Source organism: Coregonus lavaretus (genome assembly GCF_964263955.1).
Source record: "Coregonus lavaretus genome assembly, chromosome: 2".
Taxonomy (NCBI): Eukaryota; Metazoa; Chordata; class Actinopteri; order Salmoniformes; family Salmonidae; genus Coregonus; species Coregonus lavaretus.
This window is the reverse complement of record NC_139989.1, coordinates 56155444-56175319: the sequence shown is the minus strand read 5'-3', so window position 1 is coordinate 56175319 and position 19876 is coordinate 56155444. Positions and strand designations below refer to the sequence as shown.

The window sequence follows — 19876 nt, the reverse complement described above, 5'->3', positions numbered from 1 at the left end:
TGTGGGGATGCTTTGCTGGTGACACTGTCTGTGATTTATTTAGAATTCAAGGCACACTTAACCAGCATGGCTACCACAGCATTCTGCAGTGGTATGTCATCCCATCTGATTTGGGATTAGTGGGACTATCATTTGTTTTTCAACAGGACAATGACCTAACACACATCCAGGCTGTGTAAGGGCTGTTTTACCAAGAAGGAGAGTGATTAAGTGCTGCATCAGATGACCTGGCCTCCACAATCCCCTGACCTCAACCGAATTGAGATGGTTAGGGATGAGTCGGACCACAGAGTGAAGGAAAAGCCGCCAGCAGGGGCTCAGCATATGTGTGAACTCCTTCAAGACTGTAGGAAAAGCATTCCAGGTGAAGCTGGTTGAGAGAATGCCAAGAGTGTGCAAAGCTGTCATGAAGTCAAAGGGTGGCTACTTTGAAGAATCTCAAATATAAAATATATTTTGATTTGCTGAACACTTTTTTGGTTTCTACATAATATGTGTTATTTCATAGTTTTGATGTCTTCACTATTATTCTACAATGTAGAAAATAGTAAAAGTAAAGAAAAACCCTTGAATGAGTAGGTGTGTCCAAAATTTTGACTGGTACTGTAGCTAGCCCTCCTGGACTCATCACTACAACCTATAGCCTACTCACTGTCTGACCACGCCATTCAAGTGGGGGAAAGAACTCTCCCCGAGTACTGAACCTCAATTCTATTAAACATTCATATTAACTGCATTAGTACATCGTGTGTACGCTGTAAGAGGCTGTAAGAGACTATGGACTGACAATAAATCTAATTTAATTTTCAAACCGAACTCATTGTTCGATAAAGGCTCTCACATTGCACTCACGATATTAGAGACCTCATCCAAAGACACTTTGGCATGCATGGGATGGTGTTCACTTCTGAAACTCGGCGCATTCTTTATACAAACAGATCGAACAGAACTCACAAGGCTAAGCATGAGTCGTTTGTGCTGGGATCCGATAATGACGTAGTCTGAATCTCAGCGAGCCTGAACAGATGATGATGAGCGAGAGCCCGCGCGCGCGTTCCATATTAATCTGTTGAAACTAGGTCGCTGTCTTTTCAGCACCGTGGACTGTGTGGAGAGAAACCTATCGGAGCAGCAACAACCTGCAACAACTGCGTAAACAGAATCAATTCAACACCTTTTACCAGGATAGTAACTCTTTTTTTTTTTCGGGTAAAATAAAAATTGCCTTGCTATTACTTTATTTAGGTTTGGAGAGGGAAAACGGATTGCTCTATGACATTTGCGACTAGGGCATTTATCATTAGGTTGTTGAATGGTTTGTGGTAGTATTTGATTGCAGCTCTCAGACAGTTAATTTAAATGGTTTTGAAGTTCTGTTGACTTTATTAAATGCTCTCGTGTCAGTTCCGAAGTCCAGAACTATGTCTACCATCTGATTTATGTTTTTGTGAGTTTTGGTGTTGAAGACAAGAGAGTTTAGCCTAGGCTATTTAATTTCGATTTGATTCAACGGAGAATATTAATTTCGTGAGGAGGTTTTCCAAACATACAAGGAATCTGTGCTCATAGCCAGCATGCTGGCTTTCTTAGTTGGACTTTTATACCTAGTGAGTGGACGCACGGTGCGCGCTCAGGATGCGACAGGTAGCCGCTTCTTCTGCTCCGCCATCCCAGCGGGCGCCGACCCCAGCTGCTCGTTCGACCCCAATGGTAACCGGGTGCAGAGCACCAGCCCCGTAGAGGACGAGCTACGGAACACCATCCTCCAACTCCGGGAGACCATCCTCCAGCAGAAGGAGACTATCGTGAGCCAGCAGGGCACTATCAAGGAGCTGAACTCCAAACTGTCCCGCTGCGAGGCGGCCACGGAGGACACTGCGGGCAGGTCCAGGGGCCAGAGCTCCAGGCGGAAGGACTACAGTAAAAACACCATGGGAGACCTTCCCAGGGACCCCACGGAAACTATAGACCAGCTGGGAAAGACCATGCAAGGGCTCAAGGGTCGGCTGGAGAATCTGGAGGTGAGATAAGGACGCTATAGTGGCTACAGTAAATGATATCATTAATGTCAAATGTTTTTTGTTTGTTATTATACACTGTAGCATTTTAGTATGGAGGTTAATCACCCCTATATGAATATGGATGTTTGTGGTTATAGCTACAGTCAATTATAATGATCATGCTTTTCATATAGCTCTTACATTCTGTATGGAGGTTACTCACCTCTTTTACCCTTTCACCACAAATGTGTCGCACCCACCACATCAGACATGTCTGATATTGAATGTAGCATACAGGATAAGACCACCCATTTTCTCTTCCTTAAGATCAAAGGGTAATGTACTGTAGCATGTCAGAAGCATGCTGCTTATCATTGATGAATGGAAGCATCTGATATGAATAGACAATCAGCAACACACAAATTGGTGTCGACAGTGTCAGGCACCATCCGTTGAGAAGTCGAGCAGAGATGTGTATTTTCAACAATTCATATTCATATTTCCATGCAACACCACATGCAGTCTTGTCATTTTTCCAACTGCTTGTGCAATTTATGCCACAAATCATTCAAACATTTCCAATGGCTCTGTATCCCCAGTATCATGGATGCAGTCCTATCTACGTAGCAAATAGAAGATGAAAAAACTGCCTTTTGTGGTTATGCCAACCATAGAATCAAATTATAATTCTATGATGCCCACAGCTTGGTTAGTTAAGGTGATTAGTCTCATTAATCTATTCTATTGGTTTCACAATCAAAGTCATGTGGGAGTGGCAGCCCCTGGAATAATCATAATCACACAGATATATATTTTTCTGGTGCCAGTGACTGAGTGTGCTGGTCTCACGTGGCTTTATGATGATCATATCTCTGGTTGTATCCAAAATGGCACCCTATTACCTTTGTAGTGTACTACTAGGAATAGGGTGCTATTTGAAACACAGCCCATATCTCTCTGATAATATTGAGGTCTTGCATGTTATCGTAACTGTGCAATCCGTTTGCGGCTGATGTAACCTTTATCTATAAGCACCAATCCTTTATGTTGTTAGTAGATATAACACATGATTGCACAGTGTGGAAGAAAACTGATAATAAATATGGGAATAAATATGTTTACATCTCTCTCCATCTCTCTCTCTCTCTCTCTATTTCTCTCTCTATTTCTCTCTCTCCCTTTCTGTCTCTCTCTCTCTCACACTCTCTCTCCACATTTATGCTTAATGCATGACAAAAAAATGGTGATATAGGATATTCCATCTGTTTTTTTATCACTCTCAAAATCTTATGCACAAGGCAAATTACATCCTCTGGGGTTAGACCCCTCATAAATAAGCAGGACTAATTCAAATGAATGATTTTCAAAAGTGTGCTTGTGTGTGTTTGTTTGTATGTTTGGGGTGCTGCACTTAATTATTGCCCCAAGGGGTCCCCGAAAGGACCTCCCCAACATATATATCGTCCCTGTTCCTTGATCCTACCTCCATTCTGAACACAGCAGAACACAAACTGTGACTGAACAACAGAACGTCCGTATAAGGGATTAACTCTCTCTCTCCTCCCTCCATCGCAGCAGCAGCAGTTGCGTGCCAACACGTCAGTGGCAGCAGCAGCAGGTGTGGGTGGGAATGCAGTGGGGCCCCTACCGGCGGAGCTGCGGGAGCTGCTGAAGCACCGTTTGGGGGCCCTGGAGGGCCAGCTGCTGAGGAAGGTGGCCGAGCTGGAGGAAGAGAAGAGCCAGCTGTACAACGAGACGGCTGCCCACCGTCAGCGCACCGAGAGCACCCTCACCTCGCTGCTTGAGAGGATCACTGAGCTGGAGAGAAGTAAGGGATATGTTCTCACTGACCCTCCCTTTCTATTTCTAATCCTCACTCTTTCTCAGTCTCCATCCTTATTTACCCAGGCCAGAGGATCACAGAGCTGGAGAGAAGTAAAGGATATGTTCTCACTGACTCTCCCTCAGTCTCCATCCTTATTTACCCAGGCCAGAGGATCACAGAGCTGGAGAGAAGTAAAGGATATGTTCTCACTGACTCTCCTTCAGTCTCCATCCTTATTTACCCAGGCCAGAGGATCACAGAGCTGGAGAGAAGTAAAGGATATGTTCTCACTGACTCTCCTTCAGTCTCCATCCTTATTTACCCAGGCCAGAGGATCACAGAGCTGGAGACGAGTAAAGGATATGTTCTCACTGACTCTCCCTCAGTCTCCGTCCTTATTTACCCAGGCCAGAGGATCACAGAGCTGGAGAGGAGTAAAGGGAGCTGTATGCTCTCATTCTCACCCTCTCTTTTTCCTCATTCTCTCTTTCTCTTTTACACTTTCTCTTTCTCTCTCTCCATCTTTATTTACCCAGGCTAGAGGGGATCGCAGAGCTGGAGAGTAGGGGGTTTATTTTCTGTCACTCCCCTCGTTCCCACCCTCACTCCCTTTCTCCCTCTATTTTTGCAGGTCCCCAAAAACTAACCTCCCCTTGCATCCTCTCTCTGTGGCCTTCTCTTCCTGTTTCTCTTTCTTTGATTCTCACACCCATTCTCTGTCTCTCTCTCTCTCGCTCTCTCTCTCTGCCTCTCCTTGTTTATTTTCTCTCTGTTGGAGATCAGAAAATAGCTGGAGAGAAATTCAGGGACCTCATCATCCCTCTTGAACCACCTTTGACTACAGACCGAACCACTCACATTCTGACTCTGACTCCCTTTTCCTCCTTATTTTGGATACTACAACACACATTCATTATTCAGGATCCCCAATAGCTGTTACTATAGCAGTAAGGACTTATGCTGAGATTTGGGTGGGGAGGCAGAGACCGTCTGACCATCTGATCTCTGTCATTGATCAGGCTCTCTCCATGCTCCCGAGTCTTCTCATTTTGATTCTGTCCCTCTCTCCCTCTAATTCATTATTTTATTGCATTCTTCTCTGTATTTCTCTCTCTTTTGCTCTCACTCTCACCTCACTGCCTCCAGAAAGACAGACAGTCTCTGATTCTCTCTCGCTCTCATTGTAACAGATGTTTATACAACATGCTGTCTTACTGACATCTCATCAATGTTTCAATTAAGACTGGAAGCCATACATGCTGTTATTATTCCACCAACCAGTGCCCATCCACATTTGCATTAATGTTCAATCATCATCATAACGTATTCCATTAAGCAGACGCTTTTATCCAAAGCAACTTACAGTCATGCGTGCATGCATTTTACGTATGGGTGGTCCAGGGAATCGAACCCACTATCCTGGCGTTGCAAGCGCCATGCTCTACCAACTGAGCTACAGAGGACCTCATCATCATCGAGTGGAGGCTCATCAGAGGAGGAAGGGGAGGACCATCCTCCTCAGTGAATTTAATAAAAATAAAAATAGTGAAACATTAAAAAAGTTTTCATTTTTAGATAAAACTATACTAAATATATTCATATGTCACCAAATAATTGATTAAAACACACTGTTTTGCAATGAAGGTCTACAGCAGATCAACAGCACTCTGTAAGGTAGGGCCATGGTGTAGCCGGAGGACAGTTAGCTTCCGTCCTCCTCTGGGTACATTGACTTCAATACAAAACCTAGGAGGCTCATGGTTCTCATCCCCTTCCATATACTTACACAGTAATTATGACAACTTCTGGAGGACATCCCCCTACCTATCAGAGCTCTTGCAGCATGAACTGACATGTTGTCCACCCAATCAAAGGATCAGAGAATTAATCTAGTACTGAAAGCATAAGCTACAGCTAGCTAGCACTGCAGTGCATAAAATGTGGTGAGTAGTTGACTCAAAGAGAAAGACAATAGTTGAACAGTATTCAACAAATTCATTTCTTCAAAAATGAAGGAGGAGCAAGAGAGAGAGAGAGAGAGAGAGAGAGAGAGAAAGAGATCTATATTTCGTCAATTTTTTCCCTATTTTGTTGCTGTCACGCCCTGACTCAGAGGACGCTTATATGTTGAGTCAGGGTGTGTATATTCCTTGTTGTGATTTTCTATGTTGTATTTTCTATGTTTAGATCTAGTATGTCTAGATCTATGTTGGCCGGTGTGGTTCCCAATCAGAGGCAGCTGTCGCTTGTTGTCTCTGATTGGGGACAATACTTAGGCAGCCTATTGGCACTAGTGGGTTGTGGGATCTTGTTCCGTGTGAGGTTTGTTGTGTGTACCTTAGGACGTCACGTATCGTTGGTTTATTGTTTTGTCGTTGTGTTTATTCGTTAAATAAACATGTTTGCCTATCACGCTGCGCCTTGGTCTGACCCGTCGATGAACGAACGTGACAGTTGCATTACAACCTGTAATTTAAATTGATTTTTATTTGGATTTCATGTAATGGACATACACAAAATAGTCCAAATTGGTGAAGTGAAATGAAAAAAATAATGTGTTAAAAATAATTCTAAAAAATAATAACAGAAAAGTGGTGCGTGCATATGTATTCACCCCCTTTGCTATGAAGCCCCTAAATAAGATCTGGTGCAACCAATTCCCTTCAGAAGTCACATAATTAGTTAAATAAAGTCCACCTGTGTGCAATCTAAGTGTCACATTATCTGTCACATGATCTCAGTATATATACACCTGTTCTGAAAGGTCCCAGAGTCTGCAACACCACTAAGCAAGGGGCATCACCAAGCAAACGGCACCATGAAGACCAAGGAGCTCTCCAAACAGATCAGGGACAAAGTTGTGGAGAAGTACAGATCAGGGTTGGGTTATAAAAAAATATCAGAAACTTTGAACATCCCACGGAGCACCATTAAATCCATTATTAAAAAATGGAAAGAATATGGCACCACAACAAACCTGCCAAGAGAGGGCCGCCCACCAAAACTCACGGACCAGGCAAGGAGGGCATTAATCAGAGGCAACAAAGAGTCCAAAGATAACCCTGGATGAGCTGCAAAGCTCCACAGCGGAGATTGGAATATCTGTCCATAGGACCACTTTAAGTCGTACACTCCACAGAGCTGGGCTTTACGGAAGAGTGGCCAGAAAAAAGCCATTGCTTAAAGAAAAAAATAAGCAAACACGTTTGGTGTTCGTCAAAAGGCATGTGAGAGACTCCCCAAACATATGGAAGAAGGTACTCTGGTCAGATGAGACTAAAATTGAGCTTTTTGGCCATCAAGGAAAACGCTATGTCTGGCGCAAACCCAACACCTCTCATCACCCCGAGAACACCATCCCCACAGTGAAGCATGGTGATGGCAGCATCATGCTGTGGGGATGTTTTTCATTGGCAGGGACTGGGAAACTGGTCAGAATTGAAGGAATGATGGATGGCACTAAATACTGGGAAATCCTTGAGGGAAACCTGTTTCAGTCTTCCAGATTTTGAGAGTGGGACGGAGGTTCACCTTCCAGCGGGACAATGACCCTAAGCATACTGCAATAGCAACACTCGAGTGGTTTAAGCGGAAACATTTAAATGTCTTGGAATGGCCTAGTCAAAGCCCAGACCTCTATCCAATTGAGAATCTGTGGTATGACTTAAAGATTGCTGTACACCAGCGGAACCCATCCAACTTGAAGGAGCTGGAGCTGTTTTGCCTTGAAGAATGGGCAAAAATCCCAGTGGCTAGATGTGCCAAGCTTATAGAGACATACCCCAAGAGACTTGCAGCTGTAATTGCTGCAAAAGGTGGCTCTACAAAGTATTGACTTTGGGTGGGTGAATATTTATGCACGCTCAAGTTTTCTTATTTTTTGCCTTATTTCTTGTTTGTTTCACAAGAAAAATATTTTGCATCAAATGATACAACACCCAAATGATACAACCCCCAAAAAAATCCATTTTAATTCCAGGTTGTAAGGCAACAAAATAGGAAAAATGCCAAGGGGGGTGAATACTTTGAGGTGAGAGGAGGAGAGCGCGTAGATGCGAGAAGGAATACAACGAGCTGTTTGTATGTGGCTATGAAAGTAAACTTTTTGCGTGTGATCAGGGATGTATTCATTCTGCCGAATGAAGCAAACAGAAGCAAATGGAACAAAACGGGGATAAACATACCTGAATTCGTCCAATAGAAACTCTTGTTTGCAACTGTTGGACTAATGATTACACCCTAGATCAGCTAGATGCAGGCAAGAGTGTGTCACTGTCTGTCACCTCAAATCTTTCTTTTGACCTGTGTGCACCTATGTTGTAAACTTTCATTCATAGGCTAGGTTGTAGCAACCTCATGATGGTTATAGGGAAAATTTAAGTATCATGTAGTAGCCTAAACCTAACGATGTTACATTGAACTGGGTGAATGGAATATGAATGACAGTCATCCAGTATGCTGTAATAGAAATAAGGCCATGCTCATACATTTTTTTATCATCCTCCCTCATCTTAAACGGCACCGACAACCACTGTCATCATCATCATCACCATCACTATCACCATCACCATCACAGTCCCCTGTAGCTCAGTTGGTAAAGCATGGCGCTTACAACGCCAGTGTTGTGGGTTCGTTTCCCACGGGGGTCCAGTATGAAAAATGTATGCACTCACTAACTGTAAGTCGCTAAATGACTAAAATCTCAAATGTAAAAAAAATGACCATCACCAACATCCAACCCTTACAGCCAATTTACGACAGTCCAATATCGTCAAAGTCAACGGCCCACTACCCATTCTTTCTCATTGGCTATATAGTGGGCCAACAGTGGCAGTAGACACTACTAACAGTGGAAGGCTGTCTGTCTGCTTTGGACAGTGCACTTTTGGGCTACTACTATCATCTGATATCGACTTGCTTACAATAGTGTGGTGGCCCACAGCCACCAATGGTCCGATAAGAGCCCCCTATGTGGGCAGACACAGTGGTGTATGTCAACAGTGCAGGTCATGACCGATGAAAGTGATGGATACTACCTCTATCTAATCATTATCTAATCATTTCCACACCTCTGTTTGTCTTCAGGTAACAACGCATTTAAGTCACCCGAGGATTTCAAGGTGTCTCTCCCCCTGCGCACCAACTACCTGTACGGACGCATCAAGAAGAGTCTCCCTGAGATGTATGCCTTCACAGTGTGTATGTGGCTGAAGTCCAGCGCCAGTCCTGGTATAGGAACCCCCTTCTCCTACGGGGTGCCAGGACAGGCCAATGAGATCGTGCTCATTGAGTGGGGCAACAACCCCATAGAGCTGTTGGTCAACGACAAAGTAAGTCCTAGTCTTTTATTAATTGTCCATTCCAAAAACAACTCCTGGGCTACGGCGACAAAATACTAATTTACTCTAAAGAACTTGGTTACAGTTGAGCTTGTATCATTGTGCATTTTCTATTACAAAAACAAACTATGACGATTGAATAGACACAGAACAATATAAAGCCAGCACAGAAAAGTAACTGAAATGGTGTTGATGTAGAGTCATGTTGTAGTCCTTAAGCCATACCTCTGCTGTAGTCTATATTGCAGCTGTTTTCAGGGAGTAGACCCAACAGGAACTTGAACCTGGGTCCAGCGACTATCCACCCAACACCTTAGCCGTTACACCAAGAGGCCCACACCTCTTGTCGAGGGTGCTAGGTTGGCTTAAGGTTGCTTCAATATTTACATTTAATACTGAGAATTAGACACTTTCCCCCCTTGTTAACCAATGCTTTTTGAAGGAAGACAATTTCCAATATGCTCAAAAATAAGTTTTTTTTCTTCTGTGCGCTACTGCTGGATAACTGAACCTAGGGGCTCAGAGGGAATTGAGTTTGGCTGAAGTGAAGTAGGGTGGGTTTTCTTCGGTTATGGGGTTGGATTTGTATTTGTGTTGGCCATCTGGTTTATTGGCAGAGGCAGTTTTCCCCACAGCTCTGGTTTCACCATACATTATGCATGTGTGTTTGTCAGAAAGAGAGAGAGAGAGAGAGAGAGCGAGAGAGAGAGAGAGAGAGAGAGAGAGAGAGAGAGAGAGAGAGAGAGAGAGAGAGAGAGAGAGAGAGAGAGAGAGAGAGAGAGAGAGAGAGAGAGAGAGAGAGAGAGAGAGAGAGAGAGAGAGAGAGAGAGAGAAGGAGAAGGAGACCGGAAGAGGGAAGCAATACAGCACCAGAGAATAGAGGAACCAGTGAAAGTGAGAGTGAGAGAGGAGGAAAGAGAGGGTCAGAGAGTGTATGTGTGAGAGAGGATGAAATCATGAATATAACACACATTTTCGTTGCAAAATGTTTTATAACCTAATGAACACGACCTAGGCCTACCTGGGGATTCCTGGTAATATAATCAACAATTTAAGGTTAGAATGTTACACCATGTTCTTTTGGCAATGCTACACCATTCATCTGGTGCAAATGCTCTAGTGCTCCAAAATTAAGATTTATTAAAGATAAAGAGAGAAAATCTGCCCATGATCAAATTCATTCAACATTCCTGTTGCATCGCCTTATTTTGGCTTCTGTAAGGAGTTAAAGTATTCGTTCACTATTATAGAACCATATCTCTATTTTGGATGTAAATGACATGTTATAGAAGGGTCCAGATACTTCTTTAGCGATTTCACTTGGTTTTGAGAAACATACTTCTCTATGTAGCACAGCTGGTAACGGAAACCGCTCGAGTCGCATAAAATGGAATATAATGTTGCGGATAAAGTTTGGAAATGCATAATTTCTTTTGTGTACAACATCTAAAGACCTGCATCACTATGCTGAGAGCTTTGCCGTTTCTAAAATGACTTATTTGGGTGTTTTGGAGCCTTTGTTTTTCTGGAGCCCCCATACTGCAGAACGAGCAATAAGGAAGTCTATTGCGGATGCGGTAAGATGCCATTTACATCCAAAATACAGATTGGGTTAAAAATTGTGAACCACTCCTTTAAAGCTTTCCTGAAGCCAAAATATATCAACAGGGAACTTCTTTTATCAATACTTTTTCAGTAGTTGGCTGCCTATTGGACAAGAGTGTAGTTAAAACATTATTTGATGTAGCGGTTGGTTTGGTTTTAGTCAATACCTGGATGGGGTGTTGTTATTGAATTTCTTTCTGCACCTGTCGGATCTAAAAAGTTAAATGCCCTCACACCTTTAAGGATTGCTTGCAAGTGCATTCTAGGAAATGTTGAATAATCGTTCAAAGAAATTACCCCCCATCACTTGTTGTTTATTTTTTGCAAATGTTTGGGCCTCACAGCCTTTATCAGAGCTTTGATTAGAGTCAACGCCACGGCCAATAGTTTTTATTGAAATATTTATGTGGACTAAAAGACATTCTGCAACTGTTCAATCTGCCTTGCCCTATGTAAACAACAGTTGATGTGTTTGTTTCCAGCTCACACGGTCAGGGAGTAACTCCTGGCTCTGGGTATGATATCAGACCCAACGTCCTCAGGTTGACTAAGGCTCAGGGATATTATTAGAGGGCAGTAATTAGGTATTGGATTTTCCACAGTATCAATGCTCTGGCTGATTGGCTTTAGTGTAAATGTGATATGCTGGAACACCTTTGAAGGTCAAGGGTCTAGTTTCTCATTGAGGGATTAAGAGCAGACAGGAAATTGTTGGCAGTAGCCTTTGTGACAGAGTGTGTCATGGTCTCTATGGCTCCTATAGAACCTCTATATAAAGCTAATGACTTCCACTTCCATTCTCCCCTATGCTGAATCCTCTGTGGGCCATGATGTCATTGTAAAGTCTGGGTAAAGCGCTGATGTTGTAATCTTTCGTAACCTGTGCTATTTCTTTCTGGTCTTATGACTGCAATTTCTACAGTATATTGCCCCTATGTCACTTTACTCTTTATAAACTATTTGTGAAGTGCTGGTGTTGTCTTGCTCTTTTTGGCCCTGTGTTGTGTGTCTTAGTCAAAGCTTCATTGTGCCATCTGCCCAGTGACATATAGTCTCTTTGAGGTCAGAAAGTAAAGCACTTGTGCTCTCTTGCCTCTTATGCCAGATTGTACGTTTCAACTTGAGCTCTATTGCCCTATCTGCCCTGGGATATTCTACCTGATAGTAAAGTCTAAAATAAGCTCTTAAGGGGAATCCTATCCTTCACTTGAGTGATGTTCTTCTAAGTCTCCCATAGACATCCATGCATGACTAAGTGAAATGTTGACTTAAGTGGAAGTTAAGATTCACCACACAAAGACTAAAGGCTCAACAGAATAAACACAGGTATTCTCTTGCCCCTTTTGCCCCTGTTAGTATAGCACCTCTAACATGAATTACCCTCCTTGCCCCTCTTACCCTCTTTGCCCCTTTTACATTTACATTTCTGTCATTTAGCAGATGCTCTTATCCAGAGCGACTTACAGTTAGAAGTGTATCCCATCTAACGTTCTACTGCCCATCTCGCCCCTCTTACCCAGGTGGCCCAGCTGCCCCTGTCGGTGAGTGACGGCCGCTGGCACCACATCTGCATCACCTGGACGACGCGGGATGGCTTCTGGGAGGCATACCAGGACGGGGAGAGGCTGGGCACTGGGGAGAACCTGGCCCCCTGGCACCCAATTAAACCTGGAGGGGTGATCATCCTGGGACAGGAACAGGTGGGGCTCAGCCAGGCTCTGATGTACTCCCACCAGAGAGAGAGGGGGGGAGGGTGTGTGTGTGTGTGTTCCCCCTGGGGAGGGAGAGATGAACAGGGGAGAAGGGGGAAGCAAGGCTCTTGTCACGCTATCAACACCCCTTTACCATTACCTCACCTCTCTGCCTGCCTTAACCAGTATCAGCACACACAACACAACAGCATTCCCCGTGGGAGATACATTATTAGTGTGACACTCCAACAGATATCTCTATGACAGCACTTTACTATCTCTACGGCGATGTACTACAGTACACTGACTGTATAGATAATTCCCATTGGGACCCATTAATGTAACACTACATAGCTGTTGGGTCACATTGGTGTGACTACTTTGTTTAGCACGTGTGGTACTAGTCTATGTGGAAAGCTGTAGTGCATGTAGTTTGTCTTTCATGGGCAAAATTGCAATTGCAGAGTGAAATTACAGACGCACAGAGAAAACCAATAGCAGAGCAATAGATCTGTCACATCTATCAGGCATTATATTCAATTTATTCGATTGTCATTCTGTTCCGGCTTTAGCCAAATTGTTGATGTCTTTGAATTCTTGTTGAACGCAGAAACAATTAATCACCCAAGCTATGACGTTTCTGCATACTGATGGAATTTTAAACACAGTCCCTCTCCCTCTACAGGACATCGTGGGGGGTCGTTTCGACGCCACCCAGGCCTTCGTTGGTGAGCTGAGCCAGTTCAACATGTGGGACCGGGTCCTTCGGCCTGTGGACATCATGGGAATGGCAAACTGCTCCTCCTACATGCCCGGAAACGTTGTTCCCTGGATCGACACCAATGTAGAAGTCATGGGAGGAGCATCCAAGGCGGCGTTGGAGATCTGTGAGGACCGTATGTTCGAACCATAAAGCAGTTGGATGTGTAACATTGTTATGGCATTGGGTTTCGAAGGTTCCGGAGGATTGAGAGGTGGTTCTGGTTCCGCGCTCTCTGTGCTGCATCAGAAACACCGCTCAAGGAGGATAAAGGGCTCAACGGGTATTGACTTTGTTTACAGACCTATATATAGTAAATGGGTCAACTTTGGTTTTCCCAATGTTTTTTGGTGTGATTTTCCATGCTTAAGTACATGGCTCACAAGTTCATGCCCATTCCAACGTGATTCTAACTATAGGATTTTACAGAGAACCCACTTGAGACTGAGGACTCTATACTCTGTATTCTGTCTTTTTTTCAATTTGACTTAGTCATGTTTGAAAACAGCTCCTCTCTAAGGCATTTCAAACACTGATAATCGAGCACTGTACTGTATTCAGTGAATGTGAGCTAATATATAACCCATGGAAGCCTTCATTGTGTTGTGTGGACAGCCATTTCTGAGTTGCATGGCAAACTTCTACGGTACATGATTTGAGCTTGTGTTCCTTTGCAGTAGAAAGAATCCCCAGGTTCCAGAGAGGGCTATTGATGAGTATAGAATATTAAGGCAACAGGTGAATAGACCATTGACTTCTGATTTGGAGTCATTTTAAATGTGTGCATGTGTTTTGACCTGTGTACTGTACTGTATGTGTGTATGTGTGTGTATATGTACATGCATAGGTGTGTGTGTTTACTGTAATGGCAGTGTGTGTGTGTGTGTGTGTGTGTGTGTGTGTGTGTGTGTGTGTGTGTGTGTGTGGGTGTGTGGGTGTAAAAGGCCCTAGAGATTAGTGACGAGGACATTCACATTCTTGTAAATCTATTCTAATACCTCTCCTCCCCTTGAGCAGCTGCCATCCCAAGCAGCTTTGTGCGGTGGCCGGCCCAGGCAGGTTAAAAGCAAAGTCGGAAAGCTGCCGAGGACTGGCGGGAAGCCGGGAATTCAACGCTCTGAGCGCCACACTGAGGGAGTGTGGGTTGGAATGGGATGGGAGGGACTGGATGACCTTCAAGGAAGGATTTTATCCATAATCTGTGTTAGTAAATATCATGTTTGTCATATGAATGAGAAGATGAATGTGAGCTATTTTACTATCCCGTTGCAATGTATAATATAGGGGCATTTTGCTAGAAGCCAGAGAGACGCTATGAAACTGAAGATGATGACTGTGAAACTAAAGATGAGAAGGGATCTGAATGTTTCTGGTTGGATCAAGACATAAAGCACTGGAACACTTTGCTATGTTTCTGTTTGTAGAGGCAGAAAAATAACAATGCCTTTAATTTTCTTAAGGGTAAGAAAAAATTACCAAGGTCTGAATTAATATTGTGCTTCATTCCAGTCCATTTAAACTACAGTGATTTGAAATGTGGTGCAGAAGATAGACGTGTGTCAAGTTTGCTTCTTCAACACTGTTCACACTTGTTTTACTGCAACACAATACCACAATGCCTGTCAATTCAACCCTTATCTGGTGATGGAGAGTGCAGAGGACTATCCTGATGTTAGGAAACAAATGGACGTTCATCTCTTCCTTTCCTTTGTGACATCTTGGAAAGATATATTTCTGGAAAAAAAGAACAGCAGGATTCTGAAAATTTCTGATGGCCTTTGAGAATTATAAAATGCAGTAATGTTTTAAAGGGGTACACACTTATCATTTTAGAACATTTAACTTTTAAAAGTTATTCCACACATGAATGTCCTTTTATGTGTTATATAAATGTAACTGAAGGTTTTATTGTATTTTATTAGCATTTCTGCTCATGAGTTAGTTTGTTTGCCTGCACTGAATCACTATTTAAATCAGAATATTAGTGAAAGAAGACCATCTTCTTTTAAAATGTTCAATTGCCTTTTTTTTCTGCACCGAATGTGCTTTTTGTTCGTGGATTATTCAAACCATAAAGCTGGAATCTGGTGAAACTGCCACGTCCGTTTGTGATATCACAATAACAAAGAAGTTACTGCAAACAACGAACACTGAATTTAACCTTGGACATCATTGCACAATTATTATTATTTATTTTTTACAATGCGGCGTAACAAAACAATAACAATGGTGGTGGGATGGCCAGTGGTGCTGCTTTCCCCTACTGTGGATTCCATCTTTAAGTTCAGCAAATATCATTTGTATTTTTTTTTCTACAATGCAACCTTGGAATTGTGAAAAGATAAATGAGAAACAAAAAATTATTCAGCTGTTGCTTTAACCTCATCTTCATCTACCATTTATGTTCTGTGTCTCCATGCAGTGTGGTTGGATGTCCTCTTGCACCTAATAAAATATTCAAAATCCAAATACGAACAATTGCCTGAAAATCGTGACATCTGAAAGAGTTCAAGTGTTGAATAGATTCACAGGTCAGCTGCGGTGTGCAGTGGAGGCTGGTGCAGGGAGAAAGGGGAGAATGGACCTCCCTTGTAATATTGAAAGACATGAAAGATAATGCAACATATTTAAAACCCTCCTTGTAATCAAACTATACTAAATACTGTATACTCACATGTGTTGGCTATTTCACTGTAGTAGGAATATATATAGTCCCATGTGAGGATAAACATGATAATGTCCAGTAAAATAGTAGCCTTGTCCTGTTAAGGTTACCTAGGGTCAGTAGCTATTCATAATGCCTTATTAAAATGACTCCCCTTCTATCAATACAGATTACTCATACCAAAACACATCCAAAAATATGATAAATCCCTCATGTTTCATAAGGCTTGTAAACTGCCAGAACGTGATTGTACACTTCGTAACACAATATTGTCCTGTCTTATTTGTCACACAAAGACAGTAGAGGTGTCATGTTGTGTGCAATGAGTCCATGTCGTCTTCAGTCCTGAACAAACCCAGAGGATATGAATGGATGTTTTCTCTCTTTCCCTCTCTCTCTCTCTCTCCATCCGTGGAATGTTATCAACAGCAGAGAAATCCTCTGGCTGGCAGCCTTCCAGGTGGAAATGAAAAATCGGCCTCAGTGGATTATGGGAAGCAGCAGTGGTAATGTAGGGCACGTTACATTGCGTTCGAGAGCTCTCCTCTCCTCTTTCCTTGTTCTCTGCTGGCGCTGTCACGGTTGGCACTATTGCTTAATTCATGTGTTCCTGCAGCACCCCAGGGTTTACATTGTGATTGCATTGTAAATGATGCCCAATTACTGACTATTAACAAGAGGATGGAAATAGTAGTTCAGTAAATTATAGTTTTTTGACAAGTGCTGTGGAGATGGAGGTAGAGCACTCTGCTTGAGAATTAAGGGGGATAATTAAACTCTGAACTTACATTTCCAATATGGTCTCATAAGAATATGTAAAAATAATGACGTTTTACTATTGTAGTCAGCTACAGTATATGTCATACAGTGACATATTACTTGTCTACACTATGACTGGCCGGCCGGCCAGTGGAGAAAGAGCTATTTTTCAATCTCAAAAGATTATTTCCAGGTTTCTTCCTTCTTTCTTTGCCAACTGTTGCTAGGGGAATATTGTATTGTTGAGTTTAAAACTGGGTTTTGTGATGTATTCTGCGACAAATGACAGCACTACCTACACAAACCTATGCAAATCTAATTCAGATTGGCATGTAGCTAATACAGCTCACAGATGTAGAGGGAGATGTGTACATTTTTGTACCCAACAATGAAATGATTCATCTGGATCTTTGAGAGAGTGGGAACGTGCTGCTGCTATTTCCCCCATAGGAATAGACTTAGGGGGTTCAGCACTAGTCACGATAGTACAGTATTAATGGAAGGAATGGCAAGGAATTAAACGAAATAAGTGCTAGAGTAGATGCAGATGTAATGACACCTACTTCAGGCTAAAAGTGCATCACTTGAAAGGGTTTAACTCAATGTTATTACCCAGTAGGCCAGTCGCCCCACTCCACTTCCCAAGAACAATGGATGGAGCGTTGGCTACGTATATTGCTCTGCGGATGACATTGGCACCCGAGGCTCACAATTACTTGGCAGATAGTTTATTAAAGCTTTGTATTCTACTCCTACACACTCACATACAACACACATGCATACAGACACACACACAGAGTCACACACACCCTCGATGGTGGGTGTTCGCGCTATGCATTTTCAACGGACCCAAGGTTGTGTTGGAGTGTGTGTAGCTGTGTGCATCCAAGTCTAAACCCTGTAATTAAAGTCAATCAGCGTCGGGCGTATTTGATCATCGGTGGTAACGGCATCCCATCACTGCTAGGTGAAGAATAGAGATTTAAAGGGCTCAATTAAAGAATTATAGCGCTCTCAGACAGACGGTCCTTTGAGGAGACGAAGAGAGCGAGGACTAGACGAGACCCGGCACTTCGCTTCGTGACCGGGAGATAAAACTTGATTTCAGACTGGAGAGAAGCTCCTTTGGCCCTGGTGATTATTAGAGTCTGCAGGATAAAGGCATTGAACAGCAGTAGGACCTCTCCAAGGCATTGCATTGCAGACTATAGAACTAGGTTTTGGTTTGTGCTGCCTGCTGCCGTTTTTTAGGCTACTTGGATCTCTCCGACTATTAGGCAGACCCACACACCGCCTTCGGCCTCAACAGCTCTCACGAAATGAGGATTCATAAAGAACTCTTCAGATTTTTGCCCTGGCCTTCTCTCCATCTGGCTGCCATTTTGTTTTTAAATTAGCCTATTTTTCTAAGCACCACCCTTCTCTTTTATCTGAGCTGTTCATATTTTGTTAGTTTGTGTGTTCAAAATAAAAAAGGGAAGCAGAAGGCATGAAACCAGAAATACATTAATGTTACTCTTTAAAACACTCAAATTAATGTGACTCAACAATGTAATTCAAAAGATAGTACTGTGTAATGGCGGGAAATGAAAGGTTGAACTTCTGTAGATTTGTGCTATGTCTCAATTTAGAAAAAACATCAGTAATAACACATCATTACAGTGACATACTGTATAAATCATATGTCAGCTTGGGTGACATATAAGTAACTTCAACAGTTAAATGTCATTATTTTGAACATTTCTAATGAGAACATGTTGGACACTTACTTTGATAAGTTTAGAGGCAATGCACATTCATCAACGCTTCATAAATGTGTCAGCTGTAGCCCAAGACAACCATACAGACAATGATCATGTTGTGGCCTCATTAGAAGTTTTCTATTTATTTCAGCAATTAGAAAAAACGCTGCCATTTTAATCACTAACCATTGGTCCATATGAAATCGGAAATTGGATTTCTTGATCTTTGATTGGATTTTGATACTGCACCACTTTGATCATAATTACCTGGAACAAAGACAGACAACATGAGAAGGATTTTAAAGCCAGGATGAGTGGCTTCTTACAGAGAGAGAGAAAATGTTTGAAATGTTGTTTTCCAGGAAGTGCACACATCTAAATCACGTGTAATTTACATATTTCTGTAACATCTTGATAACATATTTTAGTGTCTGTGTGTCTTTTTTAGTGTATCTATTTTGTATTTATATGTTTATGTATTTGCTGGGGGAAACAAATGTCCCCTTTGGGGGATTAATAAAGTACTATCTTATCTTAGATAGCAGCTCTCAATAACATTTACATTTACATTTACATCATTTAGCAGACGCTCTTATCCAGAGCGACTTACAAATTGGTGCATTCAACTTATGATAGCAAGTGGGACAACCACTTGAAGGATTACTTTATACTATTCCAGGTATTTCTTAAAGAGGTAGGGTTTCAAGTGTCTCCGGAAGGTGGTCAGTGACTCCGCTGTCCTGGCGTCGTGGGGGAGCTTGATCCACCATTGGGGTGCCAGAGCAGCAAATAGCTTTGACTGGGCTGAGCGGGAACTGTGCTTCCGTAGCGGTAGGGGAGCTAGCAGGCCAGAGGTGGATGAACGTAGTGCCCTCGTTTGGGTGTAGGATCAGAGCCTGAAGGTAAGGAGGTGCCGTTCCCCTCACAGCTCCGTAGGAAAGCACCATGGTCTTGTAGTAGATGCGAGCCTCAACTGGAAGCCAGTGGAGTGTGCGGAGGAGCGGGGTGACATGAGAGAACTTGGGAAGGTTGAACACCAGACGGGCTGCAGCGTTCTGGATAAGTTGTAGGGGTTTAATGGCACAGGCAGGGAGCCCAGCCAACAGCGAGTTGCAGTAATCAAGACGGGAGATGACAAGTGCCTGGATTAGGACCTGTGCCGCTTTCTGTGTGAGATAGGGTCGTACTCTGCGAATGTTGTAGAGCATGAACCTGCAGGATCGGGTCACCGCTTTGATGTTAGCGAAGAACGACAGGGTGTTGTCCAGGGTCACGCCAAGGTTCTTTGCACTCTGGGAGGAGGACACAATGGAGTTGTCAACCGTGATGGCGAGATCATGGAGCGGGCAGTCCTTCCCCGGGAGGAAGAGCAGCTCCGTCTTGCCGAGGTTTAGCTTGAGGTGGTGATCCGACATCCACACTGATATGTCTGCCAGACATGCAGAGATGCGATTCGCCACCTGGTTATCAGAAGGGGGAAAGGAGAAAAT

General features: G+C 43.0%; 1 protein-coding gene across 1 annotated transcript; it reads left to right on the top strand.

Moving 5' to 3' along the window:
• Positions 1-1574: 1574 nt before the first annotated feature.
• Positions 1575-13373, top strand: LOC311145174 (neuronal pentraxin-2-like; the record flags this gene model as incomplete). Its single annotated transcript, XM_084181383.1, has 5 exons — positions 1575-2021; positions 3576-3828; positions 8911-9155; positions 12290-12469; positions 13146-13373. The coding sequence occupies 5 exons, from the start codon at positions 1575-1577 to the stop codon at positions 13371-13373; spliced, it is 1353 nt and encodes a 450-aa protein (XP_084037509.1).
• Positions 13374-19876: the final 6503 nt, after the last annotated feature.